General features: G+C 44.7%; 2 protein-coding genes across 4 annotated transcripts in view; one reads left to right on the top strand and one right to left on the bottom strand.

Annotated features, from left to right (window-relative positions):
* zp3d.1 (zona pellucida glycoprotein 3d tandem duplicate 1) overlaps nucleotides 1-13,000 on the top strand; it is a 47,838-nt gene extending 34,838 nt beyond the window's left edge. For 2 of the 3 annotated variants that reach the window (XM_070966158.1, XM_070966157.1), the window contains one exon: nucleotides 12,556-12,869. In XM_070966158.1, coding sequence (XP_070822259.1) covers nucleotides 12,556-12,600 — 45 coding nt within the window. In that variant the 3' untranslated portion in view covers nucleotides 12,601-12,869. Of the gene's footprint in view, nucleotides 1-12,555; nucleotides 12,870-12,941 lie in introns of those variants that run through there. The other variant, XM_070966159.1, reaches the window with a different exon arrangement.
* A 9,739-nt stretch (nucleotides 13,001-22,739) lies between these two features.
* Nucleotides 22,740-24,944, bottom strand: part of LOC139333608 (aldehyde dehydrogenase, mitochondrial-like) — a 50,988-nt gene continuing 48,783 nt past the window's right edge. Inside the window, exon 13 of the mRNA XM_070966146.1 lies at nucleotides 22,740-23,004. Within this exon, the coding sequence (XP_070822247.1) occupies nucleotides 22,972-23,004 (33 nt within the window). The 3' untranslated portion in view covers nucleotides 22,740-22,971. The remainder of the gene's footprint in view (nucleotides 23,005-24,944) is intronic.

The following is a 24,944-nucleotide window of genomic DNA, read 5'->3' as shown; positions in this document are numbered from 1 at the left end:
GTACAGATTAAAAAGAGTTGGACCTAAAATTGACCCCTGGGGAACCCCACACTTGATCTCATGAGTACCTGAGGAACATGCATCCCAACTTACAAAGAAGTGTCGGTCAGTGAGGTATGAGACGAACCAGTTAAAAGCAGTACCTGAGAGGCCGACCAGGTGCCTCAATCTGTTTAATAAAATGTGATGGTCTACTGTATCGAAGGCGGCAGTTAGATCCAGTAGTACCAAGACTGTGAGCTTGTGTTTATCTAAGTTGCACCTGATATCATTTAAAATCTTTAATAGGGCTGTCTCGGTACTGTGGTTCATCCTAAAACCAGACTGATACCTTTCTAAGATGTTCTTTTTGTTTAAAAAATCATTTACTTGGTTAAAAACCAGTTTTTCTAAAATTTTACTTAAAAAAGGTAAGTTGGATACAGGTCGATAGTTATTAAGAATATTGGGGTCTAAATTGCTCTTCTTCAGAAGGGGCTTCACCACCGCCGTTTTAAAGGAGGCGGGGAAGACACCCGTCTGAAGAGAGCAATCCACCATGTATAACAGCTGTTCCTCAAAGAACCCATAGAGCGTTTTAAAAAACGGTGTGGGAATTGGGTCTAAAAGGCAGGTTGTGGGGTTTACCTGGGAGAAAACTCGACCAAGTGTCCTTGCGTCAACCAGGGCAAAACTCTCCAGTGTTTCCTCAGGTAAAACCTGTGATCCAGACGTATTGGTAGTTAAAACCTGTTGTGATAAAAGACTGGATCTGATGTTATCAATTTTGCGCCTGAAGTGGTCTGCAAAGTCTTCACACAAGGTATTTGTTATTGTCTTATGAGATCTGTTAAAATTACTGTTTATTAAAAGATCAATTGTGGAGAAGAGAAATTTGGGATTATTTTTATGGTCAGAGATTAGTTTTTTGAAGTGAGAAATCCTTGCCTGTTTAATGGTGTTATTGTAAGTTTTGAGGTGATGACGTAAAATTTCATGGTGGACTGTCAGCTTTGATTTTCTCCATTTCCTCTCAGCACTCCTGCAGTTTCTTTTCAGATGCCTAATATCTTCATTTATCCACGGAGGTGTAGGTTTTTTCTTAATTGTTTTTGTTAAGAGCGGAGCCACTGAGTCCAGTGTTGACTTCAGATTATTGTTAAAATTGTCAACGATAAAATCACAGGGTGCTGGTAAAATCTCTGCAGGAGTGCTCTGTAAAATCTGGATAAAATTTGCAGCCACTTCAGGAGTTAGGTAGCGTTTCCTCACTGTTCTCACTGGTGCCTCCCGCTGAATAAAACTGGTGATGTTAAAAAACACACGAGTGATCGGACACAGCCAGATCCACAACAGAGGACACCCCCCCAGACAGGCCATAAGTTATGATCAGGTCCAGGGTGTGCCCCCTGTTGTGGGTCGGCTGTGTAACGTGCTGTTTAAAATCCATACCGTTTAAGAGGTTTAAAAATTCTCTGGATACTGGGTCCGAGTTGTTGTCAATCACCAGCTATTAAAATCCTGTTGTAGGTGGTATGAATGATTGATAAGAACTCAGAGAATTCACTGATAAAAGAGGATGAATACTGGGGTGGTCTATAGATCGTTATGCAAAGAATAGGAGGACTGCTAAAAACAAAGGCATGGTGCTCAAATGATGTCAAACTGTTAAAAGGAACTGCATTTGCAGACATTGAAGTTCTAGTGATAGATGCAGTGCTGCCTCCCTTTTTGCCACCCCTAGTAGAGAATAAAAAGTTAAAATTTGGTGGGGAAGCCTCAGTGAGAACAACAGGTGCATCAGTGCCGAGTCATGTCTCTGTAAGGAGAATACCATCTAGGTTTTTGTCTAAAATTAAGTAATTTATGATAAAAGATTTGTTTAAAAGAGAGCGCACATTCAGCACAGCCAATTTGATAGCTGTGCTGAACGTGCACTCATCATGGTGTTTTAAAGGAATGTTAAAAACAGTGCTGGGTCTAAAAGCAGTCCTGGGTTTTGAATGTCTGTGTGAAGTGATTGATGTAATAATGTGAATGTCCTGAGGTTTCGGTGGAGAAGAGGGGGTTACTGCCGGGAAGGTGTGCATGGTGTGGGTGAAACATGTAGTGGGTGAGGGTGAGTGTGGAGCAGAGTGCTTGTGTGCATGAGTCATACCAGTTAGTCATGAGGTGGCTGAAGTGCAGGACTGGACAGTGAGGTCAATGTTGACTGATAAAAGCCGTGAGCCCTCCTGGTTGGGGTGTAGGTTGTCCCGTTTAAAAAGGCAAGGCCTGTTTAAAAACGCTCTAAAATTGTCCACATATGAGATGTCTCTCGTCAGGCAGTAATCCTTCAGCCACAGGTGCAGCTGGCGAAGCCGGCTGGTGATGACATCACCATAACATGGTGGGGGAAGCGGGCCAGAGATAATTAGTCGCTTCCCAGTGTCCAGCAGGCGGTCGATCAGCGACATGAAATCCGTTTTAGGACCTCCGACTGCTGGTTTCTAAGGTCATTGATGCCTGCTTCCAAGACCAGTGTGGAGGCTGGGCTGTGTTCCGCACACAGTTGGAGAGCGGCGGATGCAACCTCCGTGATGCGGGCTCCAGGGTGGCAGAAGGTCCGGCCGCCGAGCACCGCCACGTGCCAGACCATGGAGGTCCCCACCACCAGCACCGAGGGGAAGGTGCGCTGCCCCACTGGCTCCCTGAGGGTGCGGCGGTGGCGAGGTGGAACCTGCTGGCGTCGCGACGCGGGTGCTCCAGGCCGAGCTGGAGGGGAGCGGCCATGTTGGACTGGCGGATCCCGGGTCTTGGGCTGGTGAGAGCCACGGCCAGTTGGGTGGACAGGTTCTGGAGGCGAGCTGGGCCAGGCACCGATGGGAGGGAAATTCTGCAGGCTCAGGATGTCGAACCTGTTGTCCAGTGGCAGATCCGGAGGCGGTGGAGGAGGAGATGGCCGAGCTCCAGCGCCCCAGTGCACCACCGACCAGGGCTCCCTCGGCCTGAGTGGGGTTGAGCTCACCGGGCCCTTCACCCCGTCCTCCCCGGTGAAGCAGTGCGACTCATCGGGGCGAGGGCAAGAAGTGGAAGGTGCCGATGTTTTAGGCTTGGCTCCCTGTCGGTGCCAGCGGGACTCGGCCTGTGCTGGTGCCGGAGTACCGGTGGTGATCGAGCCCGTCCACGGCAGGGTGGTGTTGTTTGTGGCCGCCATGTTCCAGTCACCAGCGCTGGATCGCCTCAGGTAGGCGATATGTTTCGCCTGCGTCGTGGCGACAGTGGAGAAATCCAGGAGGATTTTATCTTTCTCTCTGAGATCGGCCCACAGACCGGAGATGCTCTCCCTCAGTTTTGAGAGGGTGGGGAGGCAGGACTCGCACACCGCCATCATACCTGAGGCCACTATAGGCTCAGGCAGGTCGAAAAACAGTACCACCACAGGGAGGTGAGTTTCTGTCTTTAGAGTGTGGTACCGGTAACGTTGGCAGAGCGCTGTTATTGCTTTATGTTTGACTTATTTCATTCAAACTACTCTTTTTACATAAAAAACTTCCCACTGGCGTCCTTCACAGAGCTGCTGCCTACGTCGCGAACTCATCTCAAATAGGCCAGTGAAATACACAATTTCAATCATAAATATCAACATGCAGGGGTACCAACTGCTTTCTCATTGATGGGAGGCGGCAAGAGGTATGGGCATTGAGTAGAGGGGTGTTCATCCAAAAAGGGTTTAGAACCTCTGGTTTAAAGGATATTACTGCATGGACTCAGGAACACTTTGGAAAATCATCCATCCATCCATTTTCTATACCCAACTATCCCTTTTCTGGGGTGCGGGGTGGCTGGAGCCTATCCCAGCTGTCAATGGGCGAGAGGCAGGATACACCCTGAACCAGTCACCAGCCGATTGCAGGGCAACATATATAGGGTGCTTTTCATTCCATAAATTGGTCTCCTCGTCTCCTCTGCTCGCTTCCTCCTCGCATCTTAGCTCCGCCCAGCGAGGACATGAAAGAGGGATGCGAGGAAGGGACGTGAGGACGGAGGAAACGAAACTCCGAAATGAAAAATCCTTGCTCCACAGCGTCAGTCCGAAGCGACGTCAATTACTGATGACGTTTGCACAGCTGTAAAAGCTGTAAAACGTGATATTATGGTCAGATCTGCAGTCAGACTGTTCTACTCCTGATTGCTATTGATGAGGTTTAGTTAGACGCATAACAGAGGACGGGTGTGTGGTAGATTAAACCAACAGCCTTGTAACCTTGCTTTAAAAAAACGTAATATACCAAGAATTTTCATTAATTTCTTGGTGACAGATACAATTGTTAAAAGGACACAGTAGAAACAAGAATCAAGATTACATTTGTGAAGACCTGCTCCCGCCATGATTCAAACGTGTGCCACATACAACACGCCCTTTAAATAATTAAAGACTTCCGCGTAGGCTACACCGGTGTATCCTCACTCTGATCTCCTTCAGAAGCCTCCTCTCTCCTCGCTCCTCGTCTCCTTCAGGTGCATTTAAGCAATTGGAAGATCCTTCATCATGGCGGACGGGAAACGACTTCCGGGTCGACGAAGGAGAGAGGAGACGAGGAGGCACAATTCAACGTAATGAAAAGCACCCACTGACAAACAACCATTCACTCTCACACTCATACCTAAGGACAATATAGAGTCACCAATTAACTTAATGAGCATGTTTTTTGGACTGTGGGAGGAAGCCAGAGTGCCCGGACAGAACCCATGCATGCACGGGAAGAACATGCAAACTTCACACTGAAAGGCCCTGCCCAACCCGGGGATCGAACCGGCGACCTTCTGTGAGGCACGCGCACACTGCTGCGCGACCATGCTGCGCCACTTTGGAAAACCATTGTCAGAAAACACATTAACAACTTAAAACTACCATGTAAAGCAAAAGCCATATATTAACAACATTCTTATTTATTTTCTTTTGACATAGTGTCCCAACTTTTGGGGAATCAGGTTGTACCTGTTGAACCCAGCTTCATCTCATACAAATGTACCCTGAACTACACAAGTACATCTGTGAGGAAGGCTATATCTGTTTTCAAATGCTTAAAGTGGGCAAGTTACTTGGTACGTTTAATAGGATGATCCCTATTACCCCTTTACATTTCAATTTTGTAAAGTAAGATGACAGGATATTGCCACGGAAGGACATCCTTGAATCAGCCATAATTGTCTAAATAAATGTTATTGAAATACAAGCACCTCCTGTACAGCGGGCTGGGTGGGATGCGTGCAGTTCAGATGGCCAGTACTTACATAGGAAGCACCAATCCTAATTTGTAGCATACCAGAATGACGGGGAGAAACTCAACTAAAAGCCTCTACGAAGCATTGCGACCCCAACAAAACATAATTCATACACCTAGAAATTATATGGGTTTGTAAGGAAAACACAAAAATAGTGTATGTCCACTTTAGAGCGTCTGCTGAGTTCACCACACGAGCCACATATACCGGATGTTATGTGAAAGCAGAGAGTCTAATGATCAAGATGTCTGCCTCCTCACTGTGCGATGGAAACTTGGCGAGCTAGCAGCCAAACAGTAACAGAGAAAAAATTCGCAAAATCATACAGTATGTCTTACCTTTGCTGTTTTGTGGTCAAAAGTTATATTCCAGCTCGAAAAAACGCTGCTAATGTCTCCTCCTATTAATCTGTGTTAGTTGTGTCTTAAGATGAATTTACTCTGACACAGTAACATATATCTTGACTCTTAGCTTTCTTTTGAGACCAAGATTATTCATACAGCCCTATTAGTTGTGAAGATATACTCTATTTATTTTGGGTAGGTCATTTCGGATAGGAGGCGGACAAACTAGGCCTCGTATTGAAGAATTAGGCAGTGAATTAGAGTCAACTCAAGTGACTTTGGCTAACAAAACAGGAAAAAAAGAGAAAGAAAAAATAGAAGAAAAACTAATACAAATGAATAAAGTAAAACAATAGAAAACTATAATGCAACATTTAATGAAAAAATCATTACAGGTCAAATCAGCATTTGCAGAAGAGGAATATACATATTATGGCAATAATATGTGAGAATTCTTTGAGTTGATAGCATTGGCATGAGAACGGCTCAATGTCCTTGGTGCAGAGTTGGTCATATAAAAGTGATCAGAATAGAAATTGGCTTTATTGGTCAGGTATGTGTGCACATACAAGGAATTTGACACCAACATTGCACTCAATGCACTTTCCTAGAAAAAAAAAAACATAAAGCTCAATGAGGAACAAAATCACAAAAAAACTAAAGACTGAGCAATAAGTTCAGTAGTTCAAAAAAATCGAAACAAAAAATATATACAAAGAATGATGAAGCGTTGAAATATAACAATATATACAATGAAATTTACAGTGTGTAAGGATTTATGTGACAGTGATGACAGTGAGTGATGACTGTACATGTTAAAAAGTGTGCATTATTGGATGATAAATGGCAGTGGATGTTTTGGTGTCAGAGGGTTAGTGACAGTGTATGACTAGCTAACTGTTCATCAAGGTGATGGCTTGTGGGAAGAAACTGTTTTTATGCCTGGTCCTGGTTCCTCATGTAGTTCTGGGCTGATCCCTCACCTTTCTCATGATCATTATTACTCCACGAGGTGAGATCTTGCATGGAGCCACAGTCGGAGGGAGATTGACAGTCATCTTGAATTTCTTCCATTTTCTTATAATTGCGCCAACAGTTGTTGCCTTCTCACCAAGTTGCTTGCCTATTGTCCTGTAGCCCATCCCAGCCTTTTGTCCCTGGTGTCCTTAGACAGCTCTTTGGTCTTGCCCCTGGTGGAGAGTTTGGAGTCTGATTGAGTGTGTGGACAGGTGTCTTTTATACAGGTAACAGGTGGAGGATAGGAGGGCCTCTTAGAGACGAACCAACAGGTCTGTGAGAGCAGAATTCTTGCTGGTTGGTAGGTGATCAACTTGTTTTTTCATGCAATAAAATACAAATTAATTCAAAAAATTATACAATGTGATTTTCTGGATTTTGTTTTAGATTCCGTCTCTCGCAGTTGAAGTGCACCTACAATGAAAATTACAGACCTTTCCATTCTTTGCGGGAAAACTTGCAAAATCATCAGTGTATCAAATACTTATTTTCCCCGCTGTATATACACTGCTCACAAAAGGTTAGGAATATTCTGCTTTCAGGTGAAATTTCAAGATGAACCTAAAATGCACTATAACCTTTACAGGTGAACTTAATTTGACCTTCTCTAAACTTCTGAATGCACACGTCCAACTTTTGAATGTCTCTGTACTTTTTGTACAACTTGCTGTTCTCTAACAAGGAGCAGAATGGCAAAATCCACAACAGCTGTTTGATCCATGAATCGACCAATAAATTTCCTGGTTCAATTAGAATTGGCATTTGAACAGTCCTCTTCATCATGCTGTTCACATTTTGTCATCATGAGACCAAGATGAAACCTGACAATTGATCAACAGTACCTCGCCATTGCTAGGCTTCAAATAAGATGTTCTCAGAGATAAGTGACTAGAGTGTCACAGAGTGTCATCAGCAGGTTGCAACAGAGATACAGAGAGACTGGAAGAGTCACAGATAGTCATAGAAGTGGATGTCCTTTGGCCATATCCCACACTGGTGAATCAGAATCAGAAAAAGCTTTATTGCCAAGTACAATTTTACACATACAAGGTATTTGTTTTGGTGATGTTGGTGCATGACAAAATAAAAAATATAACAATATAAATATATATACACAGTCTGTTTTTTCAGAATAAAAAAGCAGTACAGCTGGCAGTGATACAGTACAAAAAATCAAATGTTCACCAATGTGCAAATGAGAACAAGGAAGTCCAAGCTGAGCATTAATGTACACAGAATTATGGCAATGTCAATGTGACAAGTAGAGGCAGAGTTGGAGTGTAAAGAGTGGGGGGGGGGGGGGGGGGGGTGTCAATAGTGGAGTCACAGAGGGTTATTGGGGCAGGTGAGTCCTGTAGTCCACAACCATTTCCACTGTCTTTAGAGCGTTTAGCTCTAGGTTGCTCTAGTTGCACCAGGTCACCAGATGGTCAACCTCCCACCTGTAGGTGGACTCCGATGAGGATGGTGTCGTCCACAAACTTCAGGAGTTTGATGGACTGGTGACTGGAGGTGCAGCTGTTCGTATAAAGGGAGAAGAGCAGAGGAGAAAGAATGTAGCCCTGGGGGAATCCGGTGCTGATGGTCTTTGAGTCAGAGACGTGTTTCCCCAGCTTCACGCACTGTTTCCTGTTAGACAGGAAGTCCGTAATCCACCTGCAGGTGGAGTCAGGCACACTCAGCTGGGAGAGCTTCTACTGAAGCAGAGTTGGGATGATGGTGTTAAAAGCAGAGCTGAAATCCACAAACAGGATCCTGGCGTAGGTTCCTGCAAAGTCCAAGTGCTGGAAGATGAAGTGGGGGGCCAAGTTGATGGCATCGTCTACAGACCTGTTGGCTCTGTAGGCAAACTGCGGGGGGTCCAGGAGAGGGTCAGTGATGTCCTTGAGGTGTGAGAGCACAAGGTGCTCAAAAGACTTCATGACCACAGAGGTCAGGGCGACGGGTCTGAAGTTGTTAAGTCCTGTGGTCCTTGGCTTCTTGGGAACGGGGATAATGGTTGAAGACTTGAAGCAGGCTGGCATGTGATATGTCTCCAGTGAGGTGTTAAAAATGACAGCTGATCAGCGCAGTGCTTCAAGGAGGATGGGGAGACAGAATCCGGTCCAGCTGCTTTCCGGGGCTTCTGTCTCCTGAAGAGTTTGTTGACGTCCCTCTCATGGATGGAAAGAGTCGTCATTGGTGGGGAGGGGGGAGAGGGGGGCCTTTGAGGTGGGCATTGGTGGAGGTGACTGGAGGTGACTGGAGCTGGTGTGGTTGGGAGGTGTCATGGGGGATGGTTGCTGGACTGTCCCTTTGTCTTTCAAAGCAGCAGTAGAACTTGTTCAGGTCATTGGCTAGGCATCAGTCGTTGATGGAGTGGGGGGCTTTAGGCTTGTAACTGGTGATCTGCCTGAGCCCTTTCCAGACAGACGCAGAGTCGTTAGCTGAGAACTGGTGTTGGAGCTTCTCACAGTAGTCATTTAGCTTCTTTCGCCACCTTGCTTAACTTATACTTGGCCTCTTTGAATCTGTCTTTGTCCCCCCTTCTGAAGGCCTCTTCCTTTGCCAACCTTAGCTGTCTGAGTTTGCCTGTGAACAGCCTCACTGGTCCACTTCCTTGATGTCCTCACTACAGGTTTGCAGAGCTTTAGATTCTGCCTGTGTGCAGGAATCAGGTGGACCATGACCAGTGTGGCCCAGCGCAGCATGGGGGACGGCGTGATAAGCATCCCTGACTGTGGTGTGTGTAACCTATTTAATAACATATGACATTTACTAGGTTATGCCATAAATAGTATTGAAATCATTTAAATGTGGTTCAGTTTAAAAAGATCTAAGAGCATTTAGAAGCATGTGATGTGTTTTTGTTCGTTTAAAAAGTACAGTGTTTAATTCATGTTACAGCATTATTAGTTCATTAAGGGTGGGGGTTTAGTTTTGTTTTAATTTGTTTGTGTACTGGAAATTACTGTCAAAACCAGCATTTATGGGGTTAATTCTAACATTCTGCAGATTGATGTAGCAGTGTGTTTCTGCAGACGGTCCAACAGAAGAGACGGGTGAATACAAACATGAGTCAGAAATTATCTGCATTGTTTTATAAGTTGGCAGTGCACAAATCAGTGTGTAGAGGTATCCTGTGATTGTTTACATGACAGTCAGTGTTGGGAGTGAAAGCTACATATTGTAAAAACGGCTGAATGTCTAAGAGGAATTCAGAGACTGGTTAAGTTTGTGCTAACGCTAAAGCTAAGGGAGCCTATAGTCAGTGCATGAACAGTGCACAGACAGTTTTCTAGACTAAGTTTAAATTCTCCAGTTGAACCGTGGATCTGGAAGTTTGTTGTTTTCCACAAAGAAGACACAAGAGGACAACCAAGTTTGAGCTTAGAGCAATCTACTTCGGCCACATGGGAGAAGACAGTGACTGTGCTGAGAGACATTGTTATGGACATTGTTAAGCAGACAGCTTGGTTTTGGGACACAACATACTCGTGTCAAACCAAGCCTGCAACTTTTTATTTGGTCTTAAATAAGTGAGTTTTGCCAGCTTTAGAGGACTGCTTAAGAGGTGTGTGTGTGTGTGTGTGTGTGTGTGTGTGTGTGTGTGTGTGTGTGTGTGTGTGTGTGTGTGTGTGTGTGTGTGTGTGTGTGCGTGTGCGTGTGCGTGTGCACGTGCGTGCGTGCGTGCGTGCGTGCGTGCGTGCGTGGGCCCACAAATTACTATTGAATCCTAAGTGACTGGGAGAATTAATTTTGTGGGGGTTTTTTTCTATTCCTATTTTGGAAAAAGTTTTTTGGGGGGGGCATAGAGATAATGTGTAATTTTGCATTTTCCTGGGAGAAGTGGGAAGTTCCAATTGAAGGTTTAAAAAGACATTTTCTATTGTTTGTTATTTGCATTGTTTCATGTTGCACTACTTGTTTGCACTATTTATTCACTAAATAATTGAGAATTACTAGCGACAAGTCTGGTATTAATCCACACAACCATGTCTCTGTGAAGCACAAAACCAGATGCAGAAGAGTCCCGGTTTCTACCCAACAGCAGTTGCAATTCCTCCAGTTTGTTGGGCAGTGAATGCACGTTAGAGAGAAATATTCCCGGTAATGCTGTGCGTAGTGCAACGGCCCATTTTCCTCTCCTCCGGCGTTTTGCTGTGTGAGCAAAGGTTGAGCGCACCTTTGACCAGGTTGTCCAAAATTTCCAATGTTGGGAGCAGAAAATTAGGAAATAAATCCACTTGTGTTGTTACCCTGATGTTCATGAGCTCTTCTCTAGTGAAAGAGCTCCAGGTACTGTCGCAAAAAACAGAGTTAAAACACAAAACAACACGCACCAACACACCGAGACAGCTGTCCGTGGCGCCATCTTGGATCTCACCGCTTTATTTTGAACAGTGCCCTGCGTAACCGGATGATGACTGCCACTCAACTACTCTGTCCACTCAACTGTCATATCAGACCACTCAAAACTGTTTACATCGGCATAGTCTGTGTGCTAGATGACCTGCAAGGGTACCTGACCACGCCACCAGGCATAGGCGTCATTGTCTTGCATGGGCCAGGAAGCATTTACACTCGACGAGGGACCAGTGGGCCTCAGTGCTGTTCTCTGATGAAAGTCGATTCAAGTTGAGCAGAAATGATGGCCGCCAACGATGGAGATTGGAGACGTCAAGGAGAGCGCTATGCATCAGTCACTGTTGTCACCTGATGAGCCTTTGGTGGTGGTGGTATTACAGTGTGGGCAGGTGTGTCAAGTCAATAAAGAACTGTCCTACACTTTGTGAATGGTACACTGACAAGCGAATACCACCTAAATAATATCATTAATCCAATCATTATGCCCCTGCAAGAATAACACAGGCCTAATTTCATTTTCATGGATGCCAATGCTCCAGCTCATTGAGGTTGCATCATTAGGGAACGGCTGCTGGAGACTGGGGTACCTCAAATGGAGTGGCCTGCATTTTCTCTAGACTTGAATCCCATAGAAAACCTAAGGGATCAGCTGAGTCGCTGTGTAGAGGCTCGTAACTCTATACCCCAGAACCTCAATGACCTGAGGGCCAGCCTTCAAGAAGAGTGGGATGCCATGCCTCAGCAGACAAAAGTCTACTTGTGAACAGCATGAGACTTTGTTGTCAAGCTGTAATTGATGCTCAAGTGCACATGACAAGTTATTGAGATATTGGCATTTTTTTGTTGTGGGTATACCCACCACTGTTGTTGGCTTTTGTTTCAGTAAATAGTTTGAGATGAGTAAATCACCATTGCACGCTTCTACTTAAATGCCCTACTTTTGTGATATAATATCATTGGAGCGTGAACTTTTTACATTACTGTGCAAAAGTTTTAGGCAGATGTGAAAAAATGCTGTTAACTTAAAATGCAAAATAAAAATATAAATAACAGTTAATTTTTAGCAATTTACAAAATGCAAAGTGAGCGAACAAAAGAAAGCTTTAATTCAAATCAACATTTGGTGTTACTACCCTTTGCCTTCAAACCAGCATCAATTCTTAATGGTACACTTGCACAAAGTCAGGGATAGCTTATTTCCCTTCGAAATCAGAAGATGTCCAGGAGTGGCATCAGCTCAGAACTGGCAGACACCAGTGGGACCCAGGTACACCCATCTATCGTCCGGAGAGGTCTGGATGGAAGTCTCTTCATGAAAGAGCTGCAGACAAGAAGCCAAACCTCTGACATGGAAAAAGGAAAAAATGACTCAACTGCACGAAAACATAGGAACTGTATCACATGTCAAAAAAAAAAAAAGGCCCAGAAAGCCCAGGACATTGCCGCCTCATATGTTTATGCCTTTCTCCTCTCTTACTTACTTGCCGTTTAGAGTTTTTTTTGTTTTGTTTTGGTTTAGGCACTGTGTTGTGCCTTGAATGAAATAAAAACTTTGTGCTAAATTGCATGACAGCTTTGTTTTTCTCCTTCATATGTATAGGTGGGAGGAGCTGGAAGGCCCACCCTCAGTATGCTCCTGCTGTGATTCCACATGCACTGACGTACAAGAGTGTAAGTTCTGAGGACACAGCCATAAGGAACAAATCACTCTAAATCACACCACACCAGCTGGCAACTGAATATAAGTAAACCCATGACAGTAATAAATGATGTAAGAATAACACTGCTTATTGACTGTGGAGTATCTGACATTATATATACAATTACATGATTTATCTATGATGCTACACAGCATAGGGATTTCTGTAATATACAGTATAATCTGACACAATTATCCTCTACTTAAATGAAGATTCTTAAAAATGTGCACCATCTCTAGCTTTAAAGGAGACTTTTTTTTTTCAAAGTTGTGTTCTTTGTCCTCAGCTAGCAAGAACACAGTCAGCAGTCGAGGCTGGTTCATTGGACAGAAGGGTGAAGAGAAACCAAGGATGAGAGCAGCATCTTTTCAAGCAGAGGGGGGAAGAGACTTGGTGTATCAAGAGGAGAGGAGGGAAGAAGGAAAAGATGAGGACTTTATAAAAGTCCATACTGTTCCACAGGAGACAGAGATTGGCCATGGGGAGGAAAGAGAAGAGGCCATTCCTAAGAAGATATCTGTGATGCCTGTTGAGAATAAAGACCGGAGGCATAGTGATGCAGTCAGCCAGCAGGGGAAGACACAAAAGGAGGATAGTGAGACAGAAAAGGTAGTTATAGAAAAGGCAGAGAACCATCCTAAAAATTCAGAAAGAAGTGGTATCATTATGTCTGAAACGACTAGACCAGAGGAAAATTTGATGGTTCGGGCCAGGGAGGGGGTCCCTAGTACCAAAAATGATTCTGTGAGTGGTTTATCTAGTGAGAACAGAAGCACTAATCCTCCAAGAGTTGGTTCTAGTACCACCATAGTGGTTACTACAAGAAATCCCAGTTTTTTTGGTATGGATTCTGATAATACAAGTAATCATGGTTCTGCTGAAGATGTTTCCACAGATGTAATTCCCAAGATTAAACTTTGCCTTAATAGTGATGAAATTAATTGTAGTACTACTAACAGGGCAATCAAGCATGAAAGGGGTAGTAATAGTGCTAGATATGGTAATATATATACTGGCACAAGTGTAGAGAGCTTTACCCCCTATTATGTTAGAGCCCCATCTAGTACCAGTAGATTTGGATCAGTTTGGAATTCAAGAGTTCATAGGAGTCTGCCTGGCAATAGACTTAAGATATTAGTTGGGACAAATTCTGCCACCAGAAACTTTGAAATTGATCCCCCTAGTTTACTTGATGTCAGAAAGCCTGGAAAGAGCAGACTGGAGTCAGAAAAGTTAAACACACTTCTGTGGTCAGAGCAGGTCAAGTCTGTTAATAAATCAGTGGACACCAAATCTGACAGGACACCAGGCCAATCAGGCGATTCTGTTAACAGTAAAGAACCACATGGAGACGATATTCAGCACAGTCTACAGATTAGAAGGTTAAAGTCAGACCAGTCTGCTCATACAGCTGGGTTCAGGGATCCAATCTACAAAGACATGTTACTTGGTGAGTTTGATTTTGATTCTAGAATTGAAGAAAGTGAAGCTCTTGCTCCAAACCAGTTAACTGGTACAGCAAGGACGAATAAAGAAGTACAAGAATTTCATGGTGCTGTGACAAGACTACACAGTGACCGTTCTGGTTCTGTTAGTTTAGAGCAAATGCATCAAGACAGCCACAGTCACAGTCATTCTGCTGTGGTGACAGGTACCACTACCTTACCAGGCTGTGAGAGCAGCCAGACGTCAGAAACGGCTGAGGTGGTGCCAGGATGGGCAGGATTCCCAAATCTGTGTATGTTTTACGATGGAGCAGCCAAAAGAAATGGAAGAGGCAGGCGGTGATGGATGACTTCTATTAAAATTAGATCAATAAACATGTTGTTGGAGGGACTTGATAAACCAGGTGTTGACGTTTTGAGAAAGTACGTTAATGTTAACAACTGATGTTAATAAATGTATTTCACTATCATTTCTGTCACTATCATTTCACTATCATACAATCCAGCATAGCATCACCACAACCCACAAATATAAGTGAAAAAACAAATAAACAAACATGTCTGAATCAGACTATCAAAAACTGAATGAAAACATTTTGGGCTGTATTAAGTACACCAAGTTGTTGAAGGTCAGAGTGTCATGACCTAAGTTCATGCAAGCATCAGTGGGAGGAAATAAGGCAGTTCCTGATTAGCAGTCAATCTCATCAGGCTTTGATCATAATTGATTAAAACAACATTGGAACCATTTCTTTAAATGCTGGGAGGATCATGAATAGCTGCAGAGCATTGGAACTCCCCAAGTGCTCACATGGAACATGGAGTACCAAGCCACTATCCACTTTTGACTTGTTTTCATTGACAGTATGGTTCTAAAGTTAAATCAGAAAAACTGATCTTAGTGCAAATGTAAATCTACGGGTTAGCCTAGGAAATTCTAGCAATTTATTTAAGGTTAAACAATGGAATAGTCATGAGCAAATTAAAATAAATTACTAATGGCCAATGTTGCTGATTTGGGAAATCAGGCTGTGACTGAACTCGTAATATGAGCTGTTAAACTTGCATCAGGTCAGCTTGACTCCTTAAATCAGGGTTTCTCAAAAGGGGCGGTACCACCCCCCAGTGGCTAAGAGAAGGGGGGGGGGGTGTTTTGCTGCAAACTGGGGGCATTTCTATAACAGTAACAGTCATTTAACACCACATTATTCATTAATCACATTAATCTCCATCTGGCCCCAATGACTACCGACCCGTTGCCTTTACATCGCTCATGATGAGGTGCTGGAAAGGCTGGTCCTGGCCCACCTCTGGACCCTCTACAGTTTGCCTACCAACCCCTTCTGGGTGTGGGCGACGCCATCATACACCTGCTGCAGCATGCTCACTCCCCCCTGGATTGGAGCAGCAGCACTGTGAGGATCACTTTCTTCAAATTCTCTTGTGCATTTAATACCATTTAGTCGCTGCTCCTGGGTGAGAAGCCACGAGTGATGGGAGTCGATGCACCTGCAATCTCCTGGATTACTGACTACCTGACAGACAGACTGCAGTTTGTCTGACTGGGCAACATTCTGTCTGAGACTGTGGAAAGTAGTACAGGAGCACCACAGGGGACTGTTCTGTCTCTTTTTCTCTTCACTCGGCAGCATTGGAGCCGGCGACACCAACAGATTGAACAAACTGATCAGGAAGGCCAGCTCTGTTTTTGGCTGCAAACTAGACACTTTTGAGGAGATGGTGGAGAGGAGGACACTGGACAGACTGTTATCCCTAATGGATAACCCAGTACATCCTCTTCACCACCTAGTGGACACACAGCAGAGCTCCTTTTCCAACAGACTGCTTCAGCTCGACTGTCATAAGGACCACTTCAGGAAATCATTCCGGCCACAAGCCATCACACTGCACAATAGCACCACATATAGTTAGTCTACCAACCTCACAAACCCCAATATTTTACATATTATCTGCACGACTGCAATATTGCACATACTGTTTACATTTATTTATCATCTGAAACTGCACAAATTTTTTGCTGTAAATACTTGTATATATACTTATATTGTATTTTTATTATATTTTTATAATATTATACAATATGTATTATACATTATAATACATATTATATAACTATATATAATTTAGTTATACTTGGTTATATTTTTAGTTTTAACAAACTGTTATTCCTGATTACATTTTTTGTTACTTTTTTAAGCAATTGTTGTGTACATTCTGTGTTTGTATGTTTACTTGCTACTGCAACAAAATAATTTCCCAAATTGCAATCAATAAAGAAGCAGTCTAAAGTCTTGTCTCATAATATCACGCAGTGTTTACGAATTTACAGCAAGAGTAGGCCCTCTACTCCCACTAGAGGTGCTAGTGGACTCGGGTGCCGATTAAAATTTCATTGACTTTGATTTTGTTAAAACTCACAATCCCCCATTGAACAGACTCGCCACTCCCAAAGAGGTGGTAGCCATCCATGGGAAACTGCTGGAGGTGGTCACTCACCAGGCTGAACCCATCCAATTCATTCTCTCAAACAATCACCACGAACATATAGAACTGTATGTCATCCACTCACCCATGTCCTCTGTTATTTTGGGGATTCCCTGGTTACAGAAACACAACCTCACATCGACTGGTCCACCTCCACGATCCGAAGCTGGAGCAGCAGATGCCACGCTCGCTGCTTGAAAGCTGCTGTTCCCACTAAGACCCCCGACGCCGCTAGTCCACCTGAAGAGGTGGATATGACCAATGTCCCCAGTGAGTACCACAACCTCAAAGAGGTTTTTAGTAAGGAACAGGCGTGTGTTCTCCCTCAACACTGCCCTTATGACTGTGCAATAGATCTGCTCCCAGGTGCGCCTCTCCCCACGAAACGACTGTACAACCTCACCAGACCCGAGAGGGAGGCCATGGAGAAATACATAAATGACTCGGTGGCAGCCGGCCTGATCCGCCCCTCTTCATCTCCGGTGGGGGCAGGTTTCTTTTTTGTTGAGAAAAAAGATAAGACACTTCGTCCATGCATTGACTACACTGGCTTAAATGAAATTACAGTGAAAAATAAGTATCCTCTCCCCCTCATAGACTCTGCTTTCAGCCCCCTTCATGAGGCCTGTATTTTCTCCAAATTAGACTTAAGAAACGCGTACCACCTGGTGAGGATCCGAGAGGGGGATGAGTGGAAGACAGCGTTCAACACGCACCTGAGTCACTATGAATACTTAGTGATGCCTTTTGGACTAACAAATGCACCTGCTGTTTTCCAAGCTATGATAAATGATGTGCTTAGAGACTTGCTGAACCGGGTAGTGTTTGTTTACCTGGACGATATTTTGATATTTTCCCGCACTTATAAGGAACACATAAGTCATGTAAGAGATGTCCTGCAAAGACTAATGAAAAACAGACTATATGTTAAAGCTCAAAAGTGCGAGTTTCATGTAACCTCCGTTCATTTTTTGGGTTATGTGGTTGAGAAGGGGCAGATCAGAGCAGATCGAGGCAATTAGGGGGTAGCCTGTTCCAACTACTCAGAAGCAGCTATAGAGATTTTTGGGCTTTGCAAATTTTTACTGGAGATTTATAAGGATCTACAGTCACGTAGCTGCCCCCCTCACTCAGCTTATCTCCACAAAAATCCACTTTAAATGGTCGCCTGAGGCTCAAGCCACTTTTGAACAGTTAAAGCATATGTTCACTAATGCACCTGATCTGATCCACCCAGATCCAGCTCGCCAATTCGTGGTCGAGGTAGATGCCTCGGATTCAGGGGTCAGGGCCGTCCTCTACCAGCGCCTACCAGCAGACAATAAGATCCACCCATGTGCCTTCTTCTCACGCCGACTCACACCTACGATGTGGGGAACCAGGAGTTGCTGGCAGTGGTCTTGGCTCTCCAAGAATGGCGGCACTGGCTAGAGGGGATGGTTCAGCCTTTCATAGTTTGGACGGACCACAAGAATCTGTCATACCTACAATCAGCCCCTAGGTTGAACTCCCGACAAGCACGGTGGTCCCTGTTCCTAGGAAGATTTAATTTTACTCTCACCTACCGCCCGGGTTCCAGAAACCAAAAGCCGGACGCCCTCTCCCAACAGTTTGCCACGGTGGAAAAAGAGTCCTGCACGGAGACCATCCTCTCCCCTTCCTGCGTTGTGGGCGCAGTCCAGTGGAAGGTGGAGCAGGAGATCCGCGCCGCCCTGAGGGACCACCCAGCACCGGATGGATGCCCTCCAGGACGACTATTCGTTCCACCTGCTGCAAGATCTTCAGTGCTTCAGTGGGGTCACTCATCCAGAATAGCCTGTCACCTGGGCACCCACAGAACCCTCTCCCTGATCAGGCAACGCTTCTGTGGCCTTCTATAGCAGCTGACACCCGAAGTTTTGTTTCCGCCTGCACTGTCTGCGCTCAGAACAAACCGTCACACTGCGCCCCCTCTGGTCTCCTGCAACCGCTGCCCATCCCTTCGCGCCCATGGTCACACATTGCTGTGGACTTCGTCACCGGCCTTCCTCCTTCAGACGGTAATGACACCATACTGACAATAGTGACCGGTTCTCTAAGGCTGTCCATTTTGTCCCTCTCTCCAAACTGCCCTCAGCCTTAGAGACCGCAAATTTATTAATCCTTCATGTTTTCCGCCTTCACGGAATTCCACAAGATATCATTTCAGACAGAGGACCCCAGTTTACTTCCCAGGTGTGGAAAGCCTTTTGCCAACAGCCACAGCCAGTCTCAACTCAGGTTATCACCCTCAGTCCAATGGCCAGACTGAACGAGCCAATCAGGCGATGGAAGCCTCCCTGAGGTGCGTGGCATCCCGTCTCCCTGCCTCCTGCTCCGCACATCTTCGTGGAATATGCGCACAACTCCCTGATCGGCTCTGCCACGGGGCTGTCACCTTTTATGGTGATTTCCAGAATCCGTCACAGTCATGCAGCTTACTTACATTCTGCAGAATATTTCCTGTGTATTTCTGTGTATTTTATTAACTTACCCCTGCTCAGGTTCATATCACCTGTCGTTTCTGTCACTATTGTACAGACACCGCACCTTTCCTTTAAAATACAAAATACATTGTAATGTTAAATGTAACGTGAATGGTTACCAAACGTTTGCAACGTAGTGCAATAAGATTAATAAAGGTTTGGCAGCCTAAAAACTGCACAATGTAAGGGAAGGGAAGGAGGGCTGGCAGTGTTTGTGATTAACAGATGGTGTAACTCTGAGCACATCACTATTTAAGAACAACTCTGCTGCAAGGACATTGAACTGCTAGCTGTTAGCATAAGGCCATATAATAAGATAATAAGATAAGATAATCTGTACTTTAATGATCACCATCACCACACAACATGCCATGCATCAGTGAACACAGCAACACACACAACATACACGTCATGCTTGACGAAATTATTTATTATATTGAAATTATTTATAATTATTCTCCACATTTGCCCATCATTCGTCCGTCCTTCCTCAGTGACAGACCAGGAGCGGTGGGCTGCTAGCCAACAGCGGCACCTGGGGACCCAGTATTTTGTTGTCACCATTGGTCAGGTGGTGATCTTCTTGCATGTTTTTAGTGGGGGAACACGGGGAGAACATGCAAACTCCACACAGAAAGGCCCCTTTCCTTGAGCAGCAGGCACCAAAGGCATGGTGGAGGACACGCCACCAGCGCCCACAGTGGGATTCGAACCGGGACCTAGTAGCCGTGAGGTGACAGTGTTACCACTCGTGCCACCATGCCGACCACAACCTGGTTCATCTCATGCCTGTGTACAAACCTCTTTTGCACAGGCAACCAGCTGTGTCCTGCACAGTGAAGAGATGGTCCGACGAGGCTGACGAGGCTCTGAAGGACTGTTTCGAGACAACTGTGTGGGAGGAATTCTGTGATTCCCATGGAGAGGACATTGAGAGTCTCACACACTGCATAACGGACTATTTTAACTTCTCTGTAGAAAACACCGTACCCACTAAGACTGTACGGTGTTTTTCCAACAACAAACCATGGATTAACCCCAATATAAAGGCTCTACTTTAGGAGAAGAAGAGGGCCTTTAAGTCAAGAAATAAGGATGAGCTGAAGGCTGTGCAGAGGAAGCTGAGAAGGAAGATCAGAGAGGGGAAAAACACCTACAGAAGGAAGATGGAGGATCAGCTGCAGCAAAAAAATGTCAGTGGAGTCTTTGGAGATTTCATCAGTCATCTGCAGCCCACCCTTTCCCTTTCCCCAACTACAACACTCAGCTCACAGCCAACCCCTACTGCTCACCTCATCAACCCAACCCCCCCCACCCACACCCTCCACCACACAGCCCCCCTGCTCCAACCTGTCCCTCACAGAAACCCAGGTGAGAAACCAGCTCCGAAGGATCAAGGCGAGGAAGGCTGCAGGCCCAGACAGCATCAGCTCCAGGCTCCTCAAGTCCTGCGTAGATCAGCTGTGTGGGGTCATTGAACACATGTTCCTACCATCTCCCTAGAGCGGCTGGTCCTTGCTCATCACCGCCCCCTGGTGAGCTCATCGCTGGATCCACTTTGCCTACCAACCTGGCATCGGGGTGGACGACGCCGTCATCTTCCTCCAACACTGAGGTCTCTCTCACCTGCAGAAACCTAGGAGTACTGTGAGAATCATGTTTTTTGATTTCTCCAGTGCTTTCAACACCATTCAGCCTGCACTTCTGAGGGACAAGCTGGAGCACACTCGAGTGAACCATCACCTCACACACTAGATTCTGCACTATCTCTCAAACCGTCCACAGTATGTGAGGACCCGGGACTGTGTGTCCGAAATGGTCGTCTGCAACACCGGGGCCCTGCAGGGAACAGTCCTGGCTCTGTTCCTCTTCACCCTCTACACTGCAGACTTACAACAACAACACATACAACATACCCACCTGTCACCTGCAGAAGTTTTCTGATGACTCTGCAATTATCGGCCTCATCACAGATGGGGATGACAGAGAGTACAGAGAACTGACGCAGGACTTCATGGACTGGTGCCAGTGGAACTGTCTCCAGATCAACGCAGGGAAAACCAAAGAACTGGTGGTGGATTTCTGCAGACGAACACTCTGCCTCCTGACACCGGTGAACATCCAGGAAACAGACATTGAGATGGTGACATCTTATAAGTACCTGGGTGTTCACCTGAACAATAAACTGGACTGGACTCACAACACACCCGCACTTTACAAGAAAGGTCAGAGCAGACTTAATCTGCTCAGGAGACTGAGGTTGTTTGGAGTGCAGGGGGCACTCCTGAGGACTTTTTATGACACTGTGGTGGCATCAGCCATCTTCTATGGAGTGGTCTGCTGGGGGAGCAGCATCTCGAAGGCTGACAGGAAGAGACTTGACAAACCGATCAAGAAGGCCAGCTCTGTCCTGGGATGCCCGCTCAACTCAATGGAGGTGGTAGGTGAGAGGAGGATGATGGCTAAGCTGTCATCCATGATTGAGAACGACTCCCACCCCCTGCAGCACACTTTAAACAGCACTGGAGAGCTCCTTCAGTGACAGACTGCTTCTCCAACCAGCAGTGCTCCCAGTAGACCACACACTCACCAAGACTTTCAATATGACTGCACTATGACACACATCAACTGTGTTCACTTACACTGTGAAATTATTTTACTTGCTCAGGTGAATCTCAACTTCAGGAGCAATATGTCAGTTTCAGGTGCAATATGTCAATCTTTCAATCAGGTGTATTATTACTCCTATGTGAAATATCAGTACTATTACTCCTATGTGCAATATCAGTACTCCAGTTAGGAGTACTTTCATGCAATCAGTACCTGCTGCTCATATTTTTTATATTCCTTGTTTATATTGCTGTTTGATATTTAATGTCTTTTTACTGATGCCCTATATTCTTGCTATTAACTGTGCTGCTGTAATACCTGAAATTTCTCCACTGTGGGACAAATAAAGGTATATCTTATCTTATCTTATCTTATCGCAGCCCCATCTTCATTTTTTCATCTCCCCTACTCATTCTATCCAGCCGTCTTCATCTTTATCATCCTTTGGGGAGCCAGGATGGACAGTCTTCCTCGCAAGGGGTGGTAGGAACTTGAGTGCACTCAATTAAACAAGGACAATTCTCAAACTTGGGTTGAGTAACAAAAGACCAATTCATACTCACCTTGTTGTCTCCCATATATTTTGTTGCTGTTGGTTCTTGTTCTTTTTGGTTGGGTGCCAACAATTTAAACTTTGTGATTTAAGTACACTTTGTTTGAACGTAATTGCTTAAGCCAAATTTTGTTGCAAATTTGGAATAATTTAGTTGGAGTGAAATTTGTCCAGTTGTGGGTGTAATTTTTGTTCATGCCCAAATGGTCTACAAAGTTAAATGTTCTAGTAACAAAGACAATGGAAATTGTACTACTTACAGCCTAGACCTTAGATATACCTGCAGGGTTGGTGAAACGCGCACCAGCTGGGTTACATCATGTTTCATTCATACTCTTTATTAAGCTTTACCCTTTATGTCACAATTTTGTCACAAAAAAAATTAATAAAAAGGAAAAAACAAGAAGCTGCAACGTAAACTAGATTTTTGTCTACTGTAAATAACACAAAAAGATGACAGGCCAAGATGAGTGCTTAAATGCATTTATTATGAAAAATCAGAAATCTAGAAGCACATTACAAATAGAGTGTGTGACTTTCTGACTAAGTTGAATCAGTGGAAAATTTAAGGGATGGAAAGTATTGTCATAAACAGTGTTTTCTGTATTCTGGTGTTAGAGACATCATCAGTATGATGTCTCATCTCAGTTGCTTCCTGACTGACACCAATCAGCTGTTGACTGGGCTCACAGCACATGACTAGGAATTCTTCTGTGGTACCTTGATGGTCACCTGTCAAGATAGACAAAAAGGATTTCAAGATGCAAAGATTAATTAGTTGCTATATCTCACTGTATCACTGAAATCAGTATGCCAGTATGCAGGATTTAGTTGCCTCTCGTGGTTTAATTTTGAGAATCCTCACTTCCCCCCAATTCATCACCACTAACACTAACCCCATCATTCTATCTTTTCACACATGCAATGTGTATGGAAGACGGTGGCTTCTGTGTACAAATTCAAACCTCACCTCTACATCAGTCTCCATATGGCTCAATGCTTACTTTGTATTAGGAACTTTGCATAGGGATATCATAATTTCTCTGAAGGCCATGGACTGACAAGGGAATCTTGGTCCTTGGGAAGTTTTATGTTAAAATCCTTCAATGCTGTGAAGGCACAATTTCATCTACCCCAGCATCAGCTGTGGAAATATTTACAACTCGCTCCATAACTTTGGATCTCTCTCAACATTTACCCTTACCCATAAAATGGGGGTCTTCAGTGAAGTCCACAAGCACTCACTTAGTCAGTGCTTCGTAAGTGCTCAGACAAAGGCCCATCCACCTCTCTGACTGACTTGGTAGGCAGACCTCAATGTGTCATTCACAAAGACGAAATGGTGTAGGATCTTAGTAAACTTATACATGTTTATAGATTACTTTTATTTCCAGAGAACTTCAAACAAGGCTTATCAAATTCAAGATTCTGAATAGAGTTTATTGCACCCCACACTAGCTATGTAGAGTCAAACTAACACAAACCTCAGAATACTGGAGATGCCAGAATGGAGAGGGTATGTTGACTAATGTGTGGAGCTGCCCAAAATACAAGAGTTCTGAGATTCTGAGATTTGCAAAAGAGTTTAACAAATCACTGGGCACATCTGCCTTTTGCCTCGGGTCTGCATATTCTGAGGGACCTGTTGCTCCTTGGGGACCTCCCACCCCCAATGCAGAATGGGTGCACATTATACTGATGCTGGGACACAAGCGCATTATTTCTGAAGGCAAGGCCCACTCTGCCCCCTGTAAATCTCTGGTAAGATCATTTAGGTAGATTAGTGGTGCTGTAAGGCCTGTTAATAAATTCAAAAATTTAAGAGTAGGCTTAAAACTTAAGAGTAGGCTTAAAACTTTCCTTTTTGATAAAGCTTATAGTTAGGGCTGGCTCAGGCTTGTCCTGGACCAGCCCCTAGTTATGCTGCTATAGGATTAGACTGTCGGGGGACATCCAAAGATACACCGAGCTCCTCTGTCCTTCTGTCCCTCTCCATCCGCACGCTCTCATGTCCTACCATGGCGTGTTACTAACTTAGCTCCTTCCCCGGAGTCTCTGTGCTTTGTCGTCTTGTAGGTTCCCATGGACAGTGGCTGAATCTGGATTGTGGATTTCAGCTGCGTCTCCTGCCTTGGCCCTGCCTGACATCCACTGCAACTGCTACTGCTATTATTACATCCACTGTCACTGTTACTGTGATTGCATGTCTGTCTCTCTGTCTCTCTCTCTCTCTCTCTTGCTCTTCCTCTCTCACCCAACCGGTCGAGGCAGATGGCCGCCCACCCAGAGTCTGGTTCTGCTCGAGGTTTCTGCCTGTTAAAAGGAAGTTTTTCCTCGCCACTGTCGCCAAGTGCTTGCTCATGGGGGAATTGTTGGTTTCTTTGTAGATAAAAGAGCTTGGTCTGTACCAGCTCTATATGGAAAGTGTCCTGAGACAACTTCTGTTGTGATTTGGCGCTATACAAATAAATAAAATTGAATTGAATTGAATTGAAATTAATACAGAATCTTGAAAAGAGTGGGAACTTTCCATTTGGAATGGGAGAGTTACCTCTCCAACTTCAGGAGTGCTACACCAGTGTGTAGGACTGGGAGGTTTTGAGAAGTTTTATTTGTGTGGCAGGGGACTGGTCAGCACTACATCTGATCATTGTTATCACTGTATTTGTCAT

Source organism: Chaetodon trifascialis, chromosome 7 (assembly GCF_039877785.1).
Source record: "Chaetodon trifascialis isolate fChaTrf1 chromosome 7, fChaTrf1.hap1, whole genome shotgun sequence".
NCBI classification, from domain to species: domain Eukaryota; kingdom Metazoa; phylum Chordata; class Actinopteri; order Chaetodontiformes; family Chaetodontidae; genus Chaetodon; species Chaetodon trifascialis.
This window is presented reverse-complemented; position numbering and strand designations above follow the sequence as displayed.